The following is a 17,314-nucleotide window of genomic DNA, read 5'->3' on the forward strand; positions in this document are numbered from 1 at the left end:
CTTTTTTGGAGTTCTCTCAGAGACATGCGACCTTGGGTCAGACCCCTCCGCAGACGGGGTGCATTTACCTTGAGGCTGGCCCCTAACCCCACTACTAGCAACAAATTTCGGCCTCCCGACCCCACTTTGGAAAAAAAGGGGTCTCGCTACCCCATACTTGGGTTGTACTGCACAGTCGTTGACTACCTACCCTCCACCTCAGGGGCATGTCCAAATAAGTTGGAGATTCTAGCCTCCAAGCACCAGACCGAATCCTAACACTGGTTAATAGACGTCGTATAATGGCTGTGATTTGCAGGACAATATGAGCAAAATAAACGGTAGTCATATACGTGATGTCTAGCTAAGTGTAACTATTTACGCGTTCGCGGACATCTGTTGGAATTTTTGCTACATATCTTGAGATCGCATGGCTGCTCACGTGACTTACTCGCATGTCTGCGCGTGAACGGATAGCACGAGACTAGACTACAGTAGCATAACATAAACTGAGTCGAGAGCGCGCAAATGGTTCCTTCGGCAGTGGCCCAAAAGCCATGCACCCTCTCATCGATGGATGTATGCAAACGCCAAGCTAGCTAGCAGCCACTTTGAAGAGCAATGCCAACTTGGGATGTGCAACTAGGCAAGCGCAAATGACGGTGGTATCGGATCTGCATTCGTTCAGTGCACTCAATTCCCATATGGTATTGACTGACTTTTGCGCGGCCTAAACCTGTGTACACATCGCTCCTGGGGATTGAGGGTGTCTTAAACCAGAAGAAAAGAGAAAAAAAAAAAAAAGCAACACAACTTTTATTCGTCATCCCACTTTTTATCTGCAAAGACTCGGTTGCATATTTACTTGCCTTTTAAAGCTACAGTATCGCTGCCCATTGGCACAAAATCATTGTCGGACTGTACTATCTGGGCCGGGACACACGGTGGTACTTTGTGGTTGGAAATACAGGTTTACCAAAACCCTCCGCGCCTTGGGTATGCCATTTTTACGGCGTTGGCGACCTTTGACACTGGTCATTGTCGTCTGGTTCGTAGCATGTTGGTATTTTCTACATAGCCCGTCGGATTCGCCGCGACTTGCAGACGAAACGCAACAGACGGTGAGGTGGCGGAAACGCCCGGAAAGGCATCCCGTGGCATCTCTCCGGTCGCTCCCGCCAATCCCAACACCAGCCCCAACCATCCCACGCATTCAAAAGGCTCAACCGGAAGAAAATGCCGAGGCCAAGGCGGTGCGGCTGCAGCGCCTGGCGGCCGTCAAGGAGAGCTTCCAGCACAGTTGGGGCGGCTACAAAGAGCACGCATGGCTCCACGACGAGGTTTCTCCCATCAGCGGTGCCGCTGTTGACCCTTTTGGCGGGTGGGCGGCGACGCTCGTCGACTCGTTGGATATCTTGTGGATCATGGATCTAAAGAGCGACTTTGAGGCCGCCGTCAAGGCGGTGGGCAAGATAGATTTTGGCAGGGCCGAGGGGCGGACCATCAACATCTTTGAAACGACAATCCGGTACCTGGGTGGCTTCCTGGCGGCATACGAACTGAGCGGGCACAGGTATCCCGGGCTGCTCGCAAAGGCTGTCGAGGTGGGCGACTTGATCATGTGCGCCTTCGATACGCCCAACCGCATGCCCATCTCGCGGTGGGACTTGGCGGCGTACGTCTCCGGCGCGCGTCAGGAGGCGCCGCGCCAGATGCTGATTGCCGAGCTTGGCTCGCTTGGCCTGGAGCTCACCAAGCTTTCGCAGCTGACGGGGGACAACAGATACTACGATGCCGCGCAGAGGGTTGCGGACGAGTTGGAGAAGTCACAGCAGCAGACGAAGCTGCCGGGCATGTGGCCCGTCTTGGTTAATGCCAAACAGCTAAGGTTTGATGTCGATCGGATGTTTACATTGGGCGGCATGTCGGACTCGGCGTACGAGTATCTCCCCAAGCAGTACATGATGCTCGGTGGCGTTTTGGAGCAGCCGAAAAAGATGTACGAGAATTTTCTCGGGGTTGCCAAGAAACACCTGTTCAAGAGAGTTCTCAACCGGGACAATGAACCACTTATCAGCTCCGGCGATATTTACGTCACGGGAGGCCATGGCACCGCCGAAGCTGCCGCTCAGTACACGGCAAGGACGCAGCACCTGACGTGCTTTGCCGGCGGCATGGTTGGCATCGGGGCCAAAATATTCAGCACGCCAGATGATCTCGACATTGCCCTGCAGCTGACGGACGCGTGCGTCTGGGCCTACAACTCGACAGCGTCGGGAATCATGCCAGAGATCTTTTCTTTCGTGGACTGTGGATCTGTCACAAAGCCTCGGGGCGAGGACTGCACCTGGAGCGAGAGCAAATGGCATGATGCCATCGGGGGTACGCTGAGGATGAGGAACGATGATTCGGAAAGGGATACGCTCATCGAGCATACCATCAACAAAAAGCGGCTTTCGCCCGGGTTTACAGATATCAGCGACAGGAAGGTGAGTAAGCAGACGTCGATGGGTTTTGTCAGCGCATAATTTTCCAGAAAACAATTGCTGACGGATATGCTTTATTCAGTACATCCTGAGACCCGAGGCCATCGAGTCCGTTTTCATCATGTACCGGATCACAGGGGACGCAAAATGGATGGACAAGGCTTGGGCTATGTTCAGCTCCATTGAGAAGCACACACGGACCAAGATCGCGGCGGCGAGCCTGGACGATATCACCAGGAAAGATCCGCACAAGGTGGATAGCATGGAAAGTTTTTGGCTCGCTGAGACACTCAAGTACTTTTATTTGGTGTTTTCCGAGTTTGATGTCGTGAATCTCGACGAGTGGGTACTGAACACGGAGGCTCATCCGTTTAAGAGGCCATGAAAATCTGCGGGATCGACATATATCTAGTAGTGGACGTGCGATTTGATGCATGCATGATTGCAAAGCTGAATTTGGGTTGTCGTCGTACTGTAAATACCGTAGACACACTTGCATTAGATATCTAGCTTACAATCTGGTTCTTGACAACTCTAACAAATGGAGCTCGTAAACGCTGAATATCTAGGAAATTGCTACCCAGTCAAACAGAAAGAAGCCTGAGAAATGAGGCTTTTGAGTCAGCGCAGCAATTGACCCGGGCACCCTGCAAATTGATTGATCAAGCGAGGATTGCTCCATGTCGCTCCCCACCACCAATTCCGGCCCCACTAAAGATCGAGCCCGAGACCGCCAGCTAGACGGGAGGCGGGCAGTACTGAGGCGGCGTTGCAGTAATTCATGAGACGGGGAGCTCCTAGGAAATAGGCGCTTCCTGATTGTACCACCAGAATTGACAACGCAACAATATCGTTCGCCTTTGCTCCAACAAACCAAGATCAAGTCAGCCACACCAAAGTCATACTTCGCGAAGCTTCAAGCCTGGCCACCAACCCCTAAGGCCCCCTCCGCGGGCATCGCCAGACAGCAATGGCGTCCCGTAAGTGTCCTTTTTTGCTTATTGCAAGCTGCCTGCTCCCTGACCTATGCTGGATATTCATCTACGACTTGCATAGCCTGGTCGGCCCCAAACATCCATCTAGCAGCAGCCTGGACCCTTTGTGCTCACAATTATCCACCGATCAGTCAAGCAGTTCATCCGCAATGTACGCGCCGCCAAGACGATTGCAGACGAGCGAGCAGTCATCCAAAAGGAGAGCGCCGCAATCAGGGCCAGCTTTCGCGAAGAGAGCCACGACCACAGCGTCAGGTGCGTGTCTCCTTTTTTTTTTTCTTTAAATTTTTTTTTTTTTTTATATGCGCTCCCAAACAAGTCGGCAACTGGGACTAACAGCTCGAAAACTCTCTTCTCAGGCGGAACAATGTCTCCAAGCTTCTATATCTCTTCACCCTCGGCGAGAGGACACATTTCGGTCAGATAGAATGTCTGAAGCTGCTGGCCTCTCCTCGATTCGCAGACAAACGCCTGGGACATCTCGCCACGAGCTTGCTACTTGATGAGAACCAAGAAGTTCTGACACTGGTCACAAACTCTCTCAAAAAGTAGGTGTGGGCTCTGGGCTCATCATCCCTTGTTCCAATCTCCCACCAGGCTTCATGAACTGACAGGTGCCACTGCGCCGCGCATTTACAGCGACCTCGTTCATTCCAACCAGTACATTGTCGGCCTCGCGCTATGCACACTTGGCAACATCGCATCCGTCGAAATGTCACGAGACTTGTTCCCCGAGATTGAGAACCTCATTGCGACCGCGAACCCCTATATTCGAAGAAAAGCTGCCCTTTGCGCCATGCGGATATGTCGCAAGGTCCCTGACCTGCAGGAGCACTTTATCGAAAAGGCCACCCAGCTCTTGTCTGACCGCAATCACGGTGTATTGCTGTGTGGCCTGACTCTTGTCACCAGCCTCTGCGAGGCAGACGAGGAGTCTGAGGAGGAAACTGGGGCCGAAGACATCATTGAGAAGTTTAGACAGTTTGTGCCAGTCCTGGTAAGGACATTGAAGGGGTTGGCCTCGTCAGGCTATGCGCCGGAACACGATGTCACCGGCATCACGGATCCCTTCCTTCAGGTCAAGATTCTACGGCTGCTGAGGGTTCTGGCCAGAGGCGATGCTCAGGTCAGCGAGCAAATCAACGATATCTTGGCACAAGTCGCAACAAATACCGATTCCTCAAAGAATGTCGGTAATTCGATTTTGTACGAAGCCGTGCGGACCATCCTCGACATTGAGGCCGATTCTGGACTGAGGGTTCTCGGTGTCAACATCTTGGGCAAGTTCCTCACCAACAGGGACAACAACATCCGATACGTAGCCCTGAACACCCTTGTCAAGGTGGTCGCCATAGAGCCCAACGCAGTTCAAAGACACCGCAACACGATTCTCGAGTGTTTGCGGGACCCCGATATCAGCATCAGGAGGCGTGCTCTCGAGCTGAGCTTCACATTAATAAACGAGAGCAACGTCCGCGTCTTGATTAGGGAGCTACTGGCCTTCCTTGAGGTGGCTGATAATGAGTTTAAACCTACCATGACGAGCCAGATCGGCATTGCTGCCGACAAGTTCGCCCCGAACAAGAGGTGGCACGTCGATACTATGCTGAGGGTGCTGACGCTTGCCGGCAACTACGTCAAGGAACAAATCCTGTCTTCGTTTGTGAGACTGATTGCTACCACCCCAGAGCTCCAGACCTATGCTGTACAGAAGCTGTACGGCAGCCTCAAAAAAGATATTACCCAGGAGAGCTTGACGCAGGCTGCTGCCTGGTGCATCGGCGAGTACGGCGATGCCTTGTTAAGGGGTGGCCAATACGAGGAAGAGGAACTTGTGACCGAGGTCAAGGACCACGAAATCATCGACCTTTTCTCCACAATTCTCGACAGCAACTACGCTACCCAGGTGTCCACTGAGTACATAGTCACGGCGCTCGTCAAGCTCACCACCAGATTGACAGACATGTCACAAAACGATAGGATACGAAAGCTTCTCCAGGCCCACCAGACCAGTCTGGATGTTGAAGTGCAACAGCGCGCGGTTGAATACGACAATCTACTTGCGTACGAATCCATACGCAATGGCGTGCTAGAGAAGATGCCACCGCCGCAAATCAAAGAGTCGTCTAGGGTCCTCGGCGAGGCCACCAAGAAGCCGACCAAAGCCGGCGCTCGGAAACCAAAAATGGCCGCCAAGCCAAAGGAGGAGGATCTCCTGTTTGACCTGATGGGAGACAGCAGCGCCCCGGTCACTTCACCAACGACTAGCGGTCAGAACAATGCGGACCTTCTCGCTGATATCCTCGGGGGCACAACCTCTCCGCCCCCCGCCTCGGCAACATCTTCCGGCCCACCAAAGTCAAACATGGACTCCATCATGGACCTCTTTGGCTCGGCGCCGGCATCAGGGTCGCCGGCACCAGCCCCGACCGCCACCGCCGCTTCATCCGCCAGCATGGACCTGTTTGGTTCGGCAGGGACACCGCCGCCTCAGCCGCAGCAGCAGCCGGCTCCTCCTGCCGCGCCCGCCGGTCATCCTTGCTACGACTCGAACGGCTTAAATGTCACGATACAAACGCAGCGTAACGCAGAAGGGGCTATTCAGGCAATTGCCAGGTTCCGTAACACAGGAGGTGCACCTCTGTCCGAAGTCGGTTTGCAGGCTGCCGTTCCCAAGTCGCAAAAGCTACAGTTGCTCAACATCTCAACGACGGAGATTGCGCCCGGTGCCGAAGCCACTCAGATGATGAGGGTCATGGGCTGCAAAGGGGTAAGTCGGGTCATGTTCAAAATCCCACCTGTTTTGATGAGTTGAGAAGCTAACACTCTATGTTCCCACAAATCTGCAGGCATTGCGTTTGCGCTTGAGGATAGGATACAACTCTTCGTCGGCAGGTCAGGTCATGGATCAAGTCAACTGGGCGGAGCCGGCTTGATGTGGGTAGTATTTTCCAAGGTTTGAAGCCGCTAGTTTAATTTACCCGGGACAAAATTCATAGCCAAAGGCTTGGTAGGAGCGTCTTGAAGCTGCAGTCTGTATCTGCTAATCTCCCGAGTAGCGGATGGCCCGGGCTGTAACTGGACGAAGCCCGGATGTTGAACGCGGGGGTTGTCGCTTACACGATAACTATCCATCTGCTTAGGCAAAAGTAAAATATTGAGGTTCTCGGGGTTTGCTCAGGCACACAAAGTCGAATCAGGAAAATCAGTCGATACATACCCTTTTTGAAGCAATGATATATGAGAGATTTCCACCGATGAGCCAATTATATACATGTGACATTTCAGTACCCAACATGCCTGCTAATAATCGACCTGAACTCCGTCCCAGTTTCACCACTGCGATATAATAGGAAAAGAAACCCACACGAAACGTACAAAACCATTAGGTCCATCTGCCCCAAAGTATACCAAAAAAAAAAAAAAAAAAAGACTCACCAAGAAAAAGTCATCAAGGCAGGATTCAACACAATCGGGAGCGCAACATGGCAAAACAGGACCATGGCCAGCGGGAATATGGCAAAGAACTCGGTGATCTGCCACTCGCGGGGCAGGAGGAAGCGGCAGACGAGGATAAGGGCGACGCCGGCGAGAACCATGAGCAAGGACCACCTGAAGCGGCGCAGGACGCGAGCCATCTCGTCGAAGAAGCCGACCTCCTCGACCTCCTTGGCGGTAGAGCCCCAGGTCATGTCGATGCCCAGGAGGTGGGCGGCGATGGCCTGCGACAAGTGGATTGGGATTCCCCCGAGGAAGATTGTGAACATGGGAACCCATTTGAAGTTTTCCAACACTGTTTTTTGTTGTCGTTAGATTGGCCATAGACTCGGCAATAATTGAGAGAAAATGAGCCAGCCAGACGGGCAGAATCACACTTACAAGCTCCCATGATGCTCTTCTGTCCAAGTCGATACCGGTGCGCCGCGAGTGCGACGTTGCCCATGAACGGGAAGACGAAAAGCAGCGAGATGTAGATGGCGAAGGCGTCGAGATAGAACGAGCGGTACAGGCCCGAGAAGAAGCCCATAAAGAAGAAGTTGAACAGGGCAATTATCCACGCGACCGCGACGGCGTAGTATGTGCCCATGTAGCTGACGACGGTGATTTTGACCGGCAGCCGTATGTTGGGAGACAGGACGAAGCTGACGAACCGCCTGGTGAACGGCCCCTTAGTCGGCCACTGCCACAGCGGGTTGAAGAGCAGCTCGCTGCAGCCGTAAGCGTACTTCTCCCAGCGCGCGAGCTCGTCGTGGACGGTCAGGCTGAGCCCCTCGGCGAAGGACTTGGCGACCCGGTCGTGCTCGGCGGCGGCCGGGGTGGTGCCCGTGTATGCGACGTAGCGCAGTGTCCAGCCGGCCATCTGTAGCCGCATCGCCATGTCAAAGTCCTCTGAGACGTGAGATTCTGACCAGTACTTCTCGCGACCGTCTGCTTCGTCGTGGTATGCCGCCGAGTCCTGGATGGCTGACCAGCGCATCAGGGCGTTGTGGCCGACGAATGGGCAACAATCGCCTGACGCGACGGCAAAGGTTATTGCCGCGTATATCAAGTTCGCAAACCAGGCGATGCTGTGCTAGGGGATTTTGGGCAGAGGTCAGCTAGCTTACGATGCAGTGTTATCAAATGTGGCCCTTTCCTATCGCCCGACTTACCCATTTTCAAAGTACGAGTCTGTCAGCTGCAGCACCCCCGAGGTGTACTGCAATATGGCAACCTCTGGAGACTGATCCATCTCAGTAACACCATCCAGTATAAAGTCGGCAGGGACCCTCGTGTCCGAATCTACAACAAGGATATAATCTCCCACCCGGATGTTGCCCGACGCCCATGTGCCGTGTAGATCCTCCGCTAGCGTCTCAGTAAGACACTTGTTGTATGCAGCATTCTCGGAGGCCCAGCTCCAGCTTTCCTGGGGTCTGCCCATACTTGCAAGCTTCTTATCGACGCAATTGGAGATGTGCAGGGCGTGGTTCATATTAGACGCCTTTTTGAACTTGCCGCGCCGGATGAAGTGTGGATTTCCAGGATTTACCCCGTCACCTTGCACATCCACTATTCGTTTGTCACCCTCCTTCAGTAGCCATTGGCGCTGTCCGAAAATGCTGCCTGACGATCGAGAAGAGCTTGGTTGGTTGTGCTTTGGCCTTGCAACCCAGCCGATGTTGTGCTCGTCGTAAAAGTCTCGTCGCTCTTGCGCCTTGCTCTCGGAGAGAAGCTGCATGCCATCGTCGTTGATGAATATGTTGGCAGTGCCGCCCTGCATCTCGTACGTGGAGATAGCTGTCTTCAAAGAAAACACTGTTGGTTTGATAACGGCCAACAGGCCTTCGCGATAGACCGGCATCTGGATCGTAACGTGCGGTAAGGGCCTGCCCTTCCACGCCGCTGCACTACCCCGTGGTCGTCTTCCCGAGTAGTACTTTGAGTTGCTCTTGACAGAGTTGCTTGAGCCTAGCATCAAAAAGAAGTTGGACACCAACGAGTAGAAGAAGAACTAGAGTTGATTTCTGGTTAGTGGCTGTAGATCGCAACCCAGAGGCTTCAGGTGTCTAGGTCACTCACTTCGCCCAACATGACCCAGCCAGAGCATACCGGAGATGGTGACTTACCAAGCTGATAAAGAGATTCACAGGAGCAGTAACCAGGAAAATAATTCTTTTCCAGTCTCCATCAACAGTGCTGTCCCTTGCAAGCAATCTCCATCCTAAACCGAGGGCGCTGATGCAAAGCATTAGCGATAATCCCACGATGCAGCTGCTGGTAAGATTGATTGGCCGCTCGTGGGACGGCAATGTATCTTCTAGATCTTGTCTGCTGCCTGCTGCCGTGCTGTCGTCACCAATACCCTTTCTTCTGTAGCCTTGGCTGCCTTGGACTGCGGTCATACTGTCGAACGAGTGGCGCTCGTCAGGCGGCCAGATAAGGGCCATGGCCTTCTTCTCAAGCCTCTTTGCGCGGTCAAAGATGGCCTTTGGGTCGTCGTCCCACACAACAAGGATTTGTTTTTCCTCTATAAAGGCTGCGAACTGATGTAGTTGACATCCAGGCAGGTCTTTGGTGGACTTCAGAATCTGCACCTGTAATCCACCCTCGAGAGGCATCGAACCAAGCCCTTGGTGCTTGAGAATCTCGACTAGCGCTCGCATGACGATCGTATTGACAGTTATGGCACACTACAAAGAGTTGGGGTTAGATTAAGCAGCCCTTCAAGACCTGAACGTCAAGGTGACCAAAAACAATAAATAAAAAAAGATGTCTTTATGGTTCACTAACTCGAACATTCATTTTCTGGACAGCATCAAAAATGCCGTCATTCTCATCCCTTAAAGTTGCAGGGCAGCAAGTAAAGCTGTCCCTACCAAGCTTGAGGACAACACCCTCGCCCTTTCCCTCTCCATCGGTGTAACGACTTTGGAGCTGCTCCTGATAGAGCCACATTGCCATCAAAGCACTTCTCGCCTCATCCACATCGCAGGGCAAGCCATGCGCCCGCCAAAAAGGTCTCGTATGGCGCAACCGAGACGGCACAGAGCTAGAGCGTGCTCGCTGTCCACGATCGATGGGCGACGGCCGCAGGCTTGAGCTCGGGGTTCCCAGATATGGGTGGGCGTACATGGGATCTCTGTACTTCCAGGCTGCGAATGGTTGATCTTTCTGCTGCGGCTGACGCTTTCTCCGACTGGGATTTTCCGACTTGGATCGGATCTGCTGCCCTAGAGATAGTTTTGGACTGTCCATGCGCCGGCCCCTGGACTGCTGCTGTTCATCTGGCTTTGACGGTGATTCATCTCCGTGACGTGGCCGATAAAATCTGGGATGTCTTGAGCCATCCAGTTCCTCGGGTTGGGGATTTTCGGTCTCGGAAGCGCCTTTTATGGCTTGGGAGTCTTCATCTTCACCGCTGTAGGCAACTATACCTGAAGCAACAAACTCGGGCTTTGAGTAGCGCAAATTTTGGACTGGTTCCTTGTAGACCTGTTGACTGAAAGGCCTGTTGAACTTTTTAGTGGCCCTCGGTACTGTTGAATATGGTGATCCTGCCTTGGGTGTCGAGGATAGCGATCCCTCTTTTGGTGGTGTTGATGGATCGATACTGGATATCGATGACCTCATGGCGGCTAGCCCACTCATTGGGGATCCTGGTGTTGGACTGCTGCTGGTCAAGGGAGACTGACAGAGCCTAAGCGGACGGGGTGAGTCCGTCGACCTGGACGTAACTGAAACTGGATTCTTGCGAGGCCATACGGCCGCTCCAGTTCGCGCATGCAGTGGCCAGGACATGGTAGAGTTGGCCTGCTGGGGGTAGTATCTCGGTCTGATGGATTCCTGTGGTTCTTGTAAGTATTTATCAGCAGGAGTCAGGGAAGGGGAGGCGAGTATGATTCCAAAAAGATCTATTCCGTATACTTGCAACGACAACAAAGAACTCAACAGAGCTCTAGACCCAGCCCATTCAAGTGCCATGCCTGGAGATGGGGCTCTGTGAATGGAGTGAGTGGGCATCTTGGTCCTTTTATACCTATTTTTCAAGTGTCAGACCAGGCGCAGGCAGATCAGTGACAAGGTGCGTGCATATATGCACCTTCAGGCACCATTTGCCACCTTCGTTTTTGTAAAACTATCCTGAAAAGCCGGGGTTACATGTTGGTATATCTTTTTTTTGGCTACATTGCGAACACCAAATCCGTATGCTGGTGGATCTGGCAGGTTATGGTAGCTAAGCGGCACAAGCCCCCTGGGACGGGAAGAGATCGCATATCTGGGGCCAGTGTATCTCTACATAGCTGCTGATGATGTATGCTATCACTGCCAACTTTGGATCACCGAGAGAAAGCTAGTGAAACAGTGATACTTATTCCGTTGCTCCGGTGAAAAAAAAAAAAAAAAAAAAAAAAAAAAAAAAAAAAAAAAAACTGAAATCGGGAAGGCATTCCCTGATGGTCGAGACGTAGGCAAACTTGCCATAACAGACTCTAAGTCGGACCAGAAGCGCATACTGGTCGAGCGAGCACAAAAAGAATTCCAAATCTCGTATCAAGTCATACTGTAAATGAGAGAAATGTAGAAATAGGGACCAGTCCCTAGATAGAATTAGGTAAAAAGGTCCGCTTGGGTCGTGAGATTGACATGAAGAGCGTACCGGCATCGGAGTACACTACTATATTCGATCTCGCCTGGCACGAAGCCAGAGACACTGACCGCTCACTCTGCCATTAATCGAAGAACTTTTGAGGGATAGGACCATACGAAAACATCGCGGCCTTTGTGTCGACCTCTGTTTGTCTAGCGTTTGAAAGAATGGGGGGGGAAAAAAAAAAGAAAAGAAAAAAATTGCCAGCGGACTTGTGCGCCTGCATTGCTGCATGTGACCCGAGTTGTGTGAGATCGGTCCAGATTAGCTGCAGCTCGGCGATGTGGGAATGGACACTGCTGGCAGATAGCAATACGCCATGCGTTCAGATGTGTAATGGGAAATGCTCAACGATTATTGTAAGTGATAGAAGCAAGAAATTTTACTTGAGTGATCATTCAACTGCACCTTTTCTTCTCCATGTAACAAAGGCCGATTTACTACGGTCAGATAGGTAGAGTACCTAGCTTTGAGTGTCGAACCACGAGCAGCTTATGTCGGAAGCTTAGCCTAGACTAGTTTCAGCTGCAGGCAGAGCCGAGTTCAAGCAGGCGGTGGAGGAAGCTAGCAGTCCATGCCCCCCACTATCGAATTCGAGGGCAAGTGGGGGGCTGACACCAACTTGCATGCACTCACTGTCTGTACCTACTATACCGCAGTCCTGCATCGTGGACTTCCCCATTCTTTCGAGGACCCAGGTTCCCCCGGCCTGTGAAGGCGAGTAGCTGCCGAGTTTAGCTTGACACAAACCCGTCGTCATTCTTCACTCACTCGCTGACTTAGTAGTTAGATACCTCAGCTGCTTCGCCCCGGCTGACAACATACCTATTTCCCTCAATTCCTCGCTGACTTGGTTGATCCAGCTTGCCCCTCCCCTCGCCTCATTTATCTAGCCAATCTGCCCTTCTTCAGCCTTCCGCAATTGACATCATCATCCTTGCTTCTACTCTCAGTCACCCAAAACAGCAGCAAATCAACCAAAAAAAGAAGAAAAAGAGCGCAGACAAACAAAAAAGAAACAAAAAAATATGGCGCTTTTTGTAGACCTTGGAGACGAAGAAACGGAGCCACCCCAGGATTTCCACGGCGGACAACCCGTCTGGAGGTCCGATCCAGACCAAGGCTGCCGGCCGCCCTCGTCATCAAACCACCCAGCTGCCGTTGTCGGCGCAACACCGGTCGGCGACTCAATTAGAGGCGTGGATGACATGGATGCGGAGTCGACGTCGGAACGCGACACAAATCCCAATCAGAACGCGACTACGAGGGCATTGGGGTGCTATCCGTATGCGGAATACCTCCCCTTTTCCTTTCCCCTATTGTTTGTTGTTGTTTTTTTTTCAGAGTGATTTTTGGATGATGCAAGTGCAATTCCGTTCTGTCCCATTCTCGTACCGTACCGTATATTGTACTGCTGTTGCCAACTTGCACCAGCTCATAGGATAGGCACCTGCCTACCTGTCTGCACTACCTGCCTACCCGCAAAGTACTGGTGTATCATTTTTAGTGCCAGAACTGCCCATCAGCCTACACTTAAACATGTGTTCCCAAACGACTTTTCCCCTGAATGGAACCAATATTTCATGGTTTTCCAAGATTAACTGAACTTGTCTACACCCAGTATTATCGTGACGATCTCTCGGTTTCTCGATCTCAACTCGCTCGATAACCTCTCGCGAACCTGCCGCCAGGTCCACGCGGACCTGCTGCAGTACCGCAAAATCCTTATGATGTCGGCTCTACGTTGCACCAATGAGGAAGTCCCCGTCGATCCCGAGGAGACACTGCGATACCGCGCGCGTGCCGGCAACTGGTATTACATGGAAGACGCTAGCCGCACTAGCTATGCCGGGAAAGCTGGTAGCTGTGCACGAGATCTCGTCTCCGAGTGCCGGCGATGCAGCACTGTAGTATGCCGGGTAAGCTCAGCGACAGCCATCTGCATCTTATATGGATTGACATGGTTTGGCTCTCCCGAATGATGACTGGCCAAAATAGGGCTAACTTCGGCGTTTGTATTCGTCGGCCAGAATTGTGCCATCAAACCCCCGGCATCGATTGTGCTCCGCGACAGGCATCGGCGTCTCTGCACGGCTTGTACGAAGGCGCCCATCACCGAGCTTGTCAAGCCACCGCTACAGCCCACCACGCCTCTCACCTCAGAGATCATGCAGAACAAGATCTGTCATTGTGCTTCCGAGGGAGTATGGCTTTGCCAGCCTTGTGGCAGGAGTATACGCAATTGTGATCAGGATTATAAGGCGTAAGTTTTGTGCCCGTCTTTTGTTGCTACCCTGACAATCACTTGCCTTCTCGCCAAGAGACTGACGCAAAGTCTCCGCACAGTATATGGAAGTGGCGTGGTCAATATGGCGAACGGTTGGGCGGGCTTGGCACGGGTATTGGCGATGGCGATCGCGGGGTGCCGTGCGGTCGTGAAGGCGAGTGCCACGGCGCCAAGGATTGCGAGCACGAAACCGACTGTGACGCCGCAGACGCCGCGGCAGACAATTATTTCCTGCAGCAGCAGCAGCAGCAGCAGTCCCCACCAAATGGCAGCAGCCCTATTCTGCATCACAACAGCCATCTTACCTGGGCTTCCGGCAGCAGCACGCCCGGGACGCCGGAATCGCCGCGCAGTGGCGGCAGTAAGAGTCCAGGATATGCACGCCACGAAGTTGAGGGTATTGGTGGCCGCGTGAAAACTGTCCTTGTGCGCATGGTAAAAGTGGGCGCGGGCGTACCCGAGTGGGAAGACGAGCTGGCGCGTGGACAGGTTTTGGGACGTGAGGTCTCGGGCACCGTCAGAAGCTGGTGTGGATGGTGTCACCGGGTTATTCCAGGGCACAAGGATGTGGAGCGAGATCTGCAAAAGCAGTCGGGTTCAATACAGCCCGGTCTGCAGGAGAAGGCGTGGCAGCCGTCCTATTCGTCTTCATTACCACTTAGGAGTAGATAGGTGCTTGGATACATGGATTTGGCGTGATGCATATTCTTTTTGGAGTAAGTTATCTAAGATGGCAAATAGAATACTTGGCTGAATAATCTTAAAAGCTGTTTTAACGTTGCAAGTCATCTAAGCTGACTGGTCTAGTTCGTGTTTTGATGCTAAAAAAAAAGGTACCTGTGACAAACTCCATACATCCACGAAGGAGCAATACGTTGCCATTTCCGGTACACTTCAGCGTCGAAGCGGATCGATTGGGCCCCTTTTTTCCAAATTAGCATTCTGTCATGATTATATTCAACTGTTATAAAACTATTACAGAGTGTATATGTTTGGCATACATTATCATAACCGCTGGAATTTTCCCAGCTATGCATAAACCTAAGGGGTGCTGGTGATGATGAACCCCCCAAGCGGACCGACTGGAATAGAAGATAAAGAGGGAGTTCTGAGATGTTTCTTTGGGGGTAACAAACAGTGGCATCTAACGAATGCTTTGATTCAATAACAAACAAGTTTCATTCTGTTTTCTCTCTGCTGGACAAAATTGTAAACGAGAAACCAAAAACACCATTGTTTAGTTCACTGCACCAAAGCAGGTCTCCATAATAATGCCGGTGATCTACCAAAAAAGAAGAGTTGAAAAGAACGTCAGTCATATGCTTTCAATACCAAGTAGTCTGAAGAGCCCGGGGAACAATGGGCCTTGAGAAGAAAAAAGAAAAAAAAAAACTCACCTGATAAGGATCCGCATTACTGGCGGGCCTACGGTCTTCAAAGTAGCCATAGCCCTTTGCGGCACACTCCCTGGGGATACGGACGCTGGCGCCGCGGTTGGCGATGCCGTAAGAGAACTCCTCGATGCTGCCAGTTTCGTGGGAGCCCGTCAGGCGCTTCTCGTTGCCCTCGCCGTAGACGGCGATGTGCTCCTTATGCCTGCCTTCGAGCTTCTTGATGGCGGCCTCGATGTGCTTCATGCCGCCGTCGACGCGCATCTCCTTGGTCGAGAAGTTGCTGTGCAGCCCGGCGCCGTTCCAGTCACCCGGGATGGGCTTGGGGTCGAACGAGACCTTGGCTCCGAATTCTTCGGCGACGCGGTGCAGGAGGAAGCGCGCTATTGAAAGGTGGTCACCCACTGTGGGGGAGGAAAAAAAACAAAGGGGTTAGTTATCAGTTCAAATGTCCAATATAAAGGTGTTTGCCAAAAGAAAAAGAAAAAAGAGAGAGAGAGAAAGAAGAGAGGATATGATAACGTATCCCCGGGGCAGCAAAACAAAACAGGACTCGACAGCAAAACTTACTCTCAATTCCCACACACGGGCCGACCTGGAACTCCCACTGGGCGGGCATGACCTCGGCATTCGTCCCGGAAATCTTGACGCCCGCGTACAAGCACGCCTTGTAATGCGCCTCGACGATATCCCTCTGCACGACCTTGCCGGCACCGACACCGCAGTAATACGGTCCCTGGGGAGCTGGGAACCCGTTCTTCGGCCAGCCAAACGGCCTGTCCTCGAGGCTGAGGAGGGTGTATTCCTGCTCGAGCCCGAACCAGGGCTCGTGCTCGGCGTGAGCCTCCATGAGCTTGGCGGCGTCATGGCGGTGGTTGAACTTGTTTGGCGTGCCGTCCGAGTCCCAGCACTCGGCAAGGACGATGATGTTGGGCTCGCCGCGGAACGGATCCGGGTAGACGGCGACGGGCTTGAGGAAGACGTCCGAGTTGTCGCCCATCGCCTGGCCCGTCGACGAGCCGTCAAAGTTCCATGTCGGCAGGTCCTTGGGTTCGTATTTTTGCTCCTTGAGGGTCTGGTGGTGGGAAAAAAAAGTGGGCAGGTCATAGTGTCAGCCGGGGATCCAAGTCCGATATTGTCGCCCCAAAGAGGCAGGTGACGGCATAATTCAGGGTCTTTCAGCCAAGAACTGTCATGACTCTTTGAGCGACTACCCGGCTCCCGGTCAGAACGCTTTCACAGACTTGGCTGTGAGGAGATAAACAAGACACCAAGACCTTGCCTTGATCTAGATTGTTCATGCATGACAGTGCTGAAATTTTCTCGGGTGTGTCAGGGTCTGGGCGATGGATGAGCCCAAGGGTGACAACGTGCTCCCATCACCCGGTTCACCATCGAGACAAACTTGATGTGGGTTGCCATCTCGGCATGTAAGACCAGGGGATGACGGCGTTGAGTGGAGAAGGTTAGGTAATGGGAATGCCGGGATGTTCAACTCGGCTTCCAGCGGCAGTACTCGGATCTGACTGTCAAAACCTCTGCCGCAAAGCTGCCGCCTGACATACCAAAGGTAGGAGAGAGGAACATAATACGAGATAAGTAGCATTTTGCTCTATCTCCAGATCAGCCCTTCTCTGAAGACTGGCACAGACGAAATTTCTGAAGGACAAGGCCGAGGCGCGGAATATTTATCGCCTCACACCCCACATCTTGTGGAATTGTTCTCGAAATGGATACACGGGCAGGGCGTGTGTGTGGATTTAATGTAGGAACCGGGTCCTGGGTGATATTTTTAAAAGGAAATCAAGGGGAACAAGAACTTGACTCACCCTTGACTTTGAGCGGACGCCACCTTCACTGTCAATCCAGACGTACTCTGCCATGATTGAGCCCTTCTGGTCCAGTGACATGTATTTTGCCAACTAGATGTTTTTGGCACCATGTTAACATCTGTACGCCGGAGCTGAGATCTTCTGGGAGGGTACATGGGTGTTGTCGACGTGCTAGCTTACATTTTGGACATAAGATACCGATTGTGTCGCCAT

General features: G+C 52.5%; 4 protein-coding genes across 4 annotated transcripts; 2 read left to right on the top strand and 2 right to left on the bottom strand.

Annotated features, from left to right (window-relative positions):
- Window positions 1-865: 865 nt before the first annotated feature.
- PpBr36_07359 (uncharacterized protein) lies at window positions 866-6,396 on the top strand (the record flags this gene model as incomplete). Its single annotated transcript, XM_029894496.1, is given in 8 exon segments — window positions 866-1,038; window positions 1,058-2,468; window positions 2,548-2,811; window positions 3,344-3,445; window positions 3,555-3,715; window positions 3,820-4,008; window positions 4,100-6,230; window positions 6,310-6,396. Coding segments are annotated over 8 exon segments (4,518 nt in total), but the record flags the coding sequence as incomplete, so codon positions are not given.
- Window positions 6,397-6,894: 498 nt separating this feature from the next.
- Window positions 6,895-10,741, bottom strand: PpBr36_07360 (uncharacterized protein; the record flags this gene model as incomplete). The annotated part of the gene is made up of 5 exons (XM_029894497.1): window positions 6,895-7,253; window positions 7,340-8,028; window positions 8,113-8,954; window positions 9,070-9,633; window positions 9,734-10,741. The coding sequence occupies 5 exons, from the start codon at window positions 10,739-10,741 to the stop codon at window positions 6,895-6,897; spliced, it is 3,462 nt and encodes a 1,153-aa protein (XP_029748681.1).
- Window positions 10,742-12,619: 1,878 nt separating this feature from the next.
- Window positions 12,620-14,550, top strand: PpBr36_07361 (uncharacterized protein; the record flags this gene model as incomplete). Its single annotated transcript, XM_029894498.1, has 4 exons — window positions 12,620-12,912; window positions 13,213-13,510; window positions 13,622-13,854; window positions 13,938-14,550. 4 exons carry the CDS (start codon window positions 12,620-12,622, stop codon window positions 14,548-14,550), a joined length of 1,437 nt encoding a protein of 478 aa, XP_029748682.1.
- A 565-nt stretch (window positions 14,551-15,115) lies between these two features.
- Window positions 15,116-17,314, bottom strand: PpBr36_07362 (uncharacterized protein; the record flags this gene model as incomplete). The annotated part of the gene is made up of 5 exons (XM_029894499.1): window positions 15,116-15,160; window positions 15,276-15,673; window positions 15,840-16,344; window positions 17,099-17,191; window positions 17,282-17,314. 5 exons carry the CDS (start codon window positions 17,312-17,314, stop codon window positions 15,116-15,118), a joined length of 1,074 nt encoding a protein of 357 aa, XP_029748679.1.

The sequence above is a fragment of the Pyricularia pennisetigena genome, chromosome 1 (genome assembly GCF_004337985.1).
Source record: "Pyricularia pennisetigena strain Br36 chromosome 1, whole genome shotgun sequence".
Taxonomy (NCBI): Eukaryota; Fungi; Ascomycota; class Sordariomycetes; order Magnaporthales; family Pyriculariaceae; genus Pyricularia; species Pyricularia pennisetigena.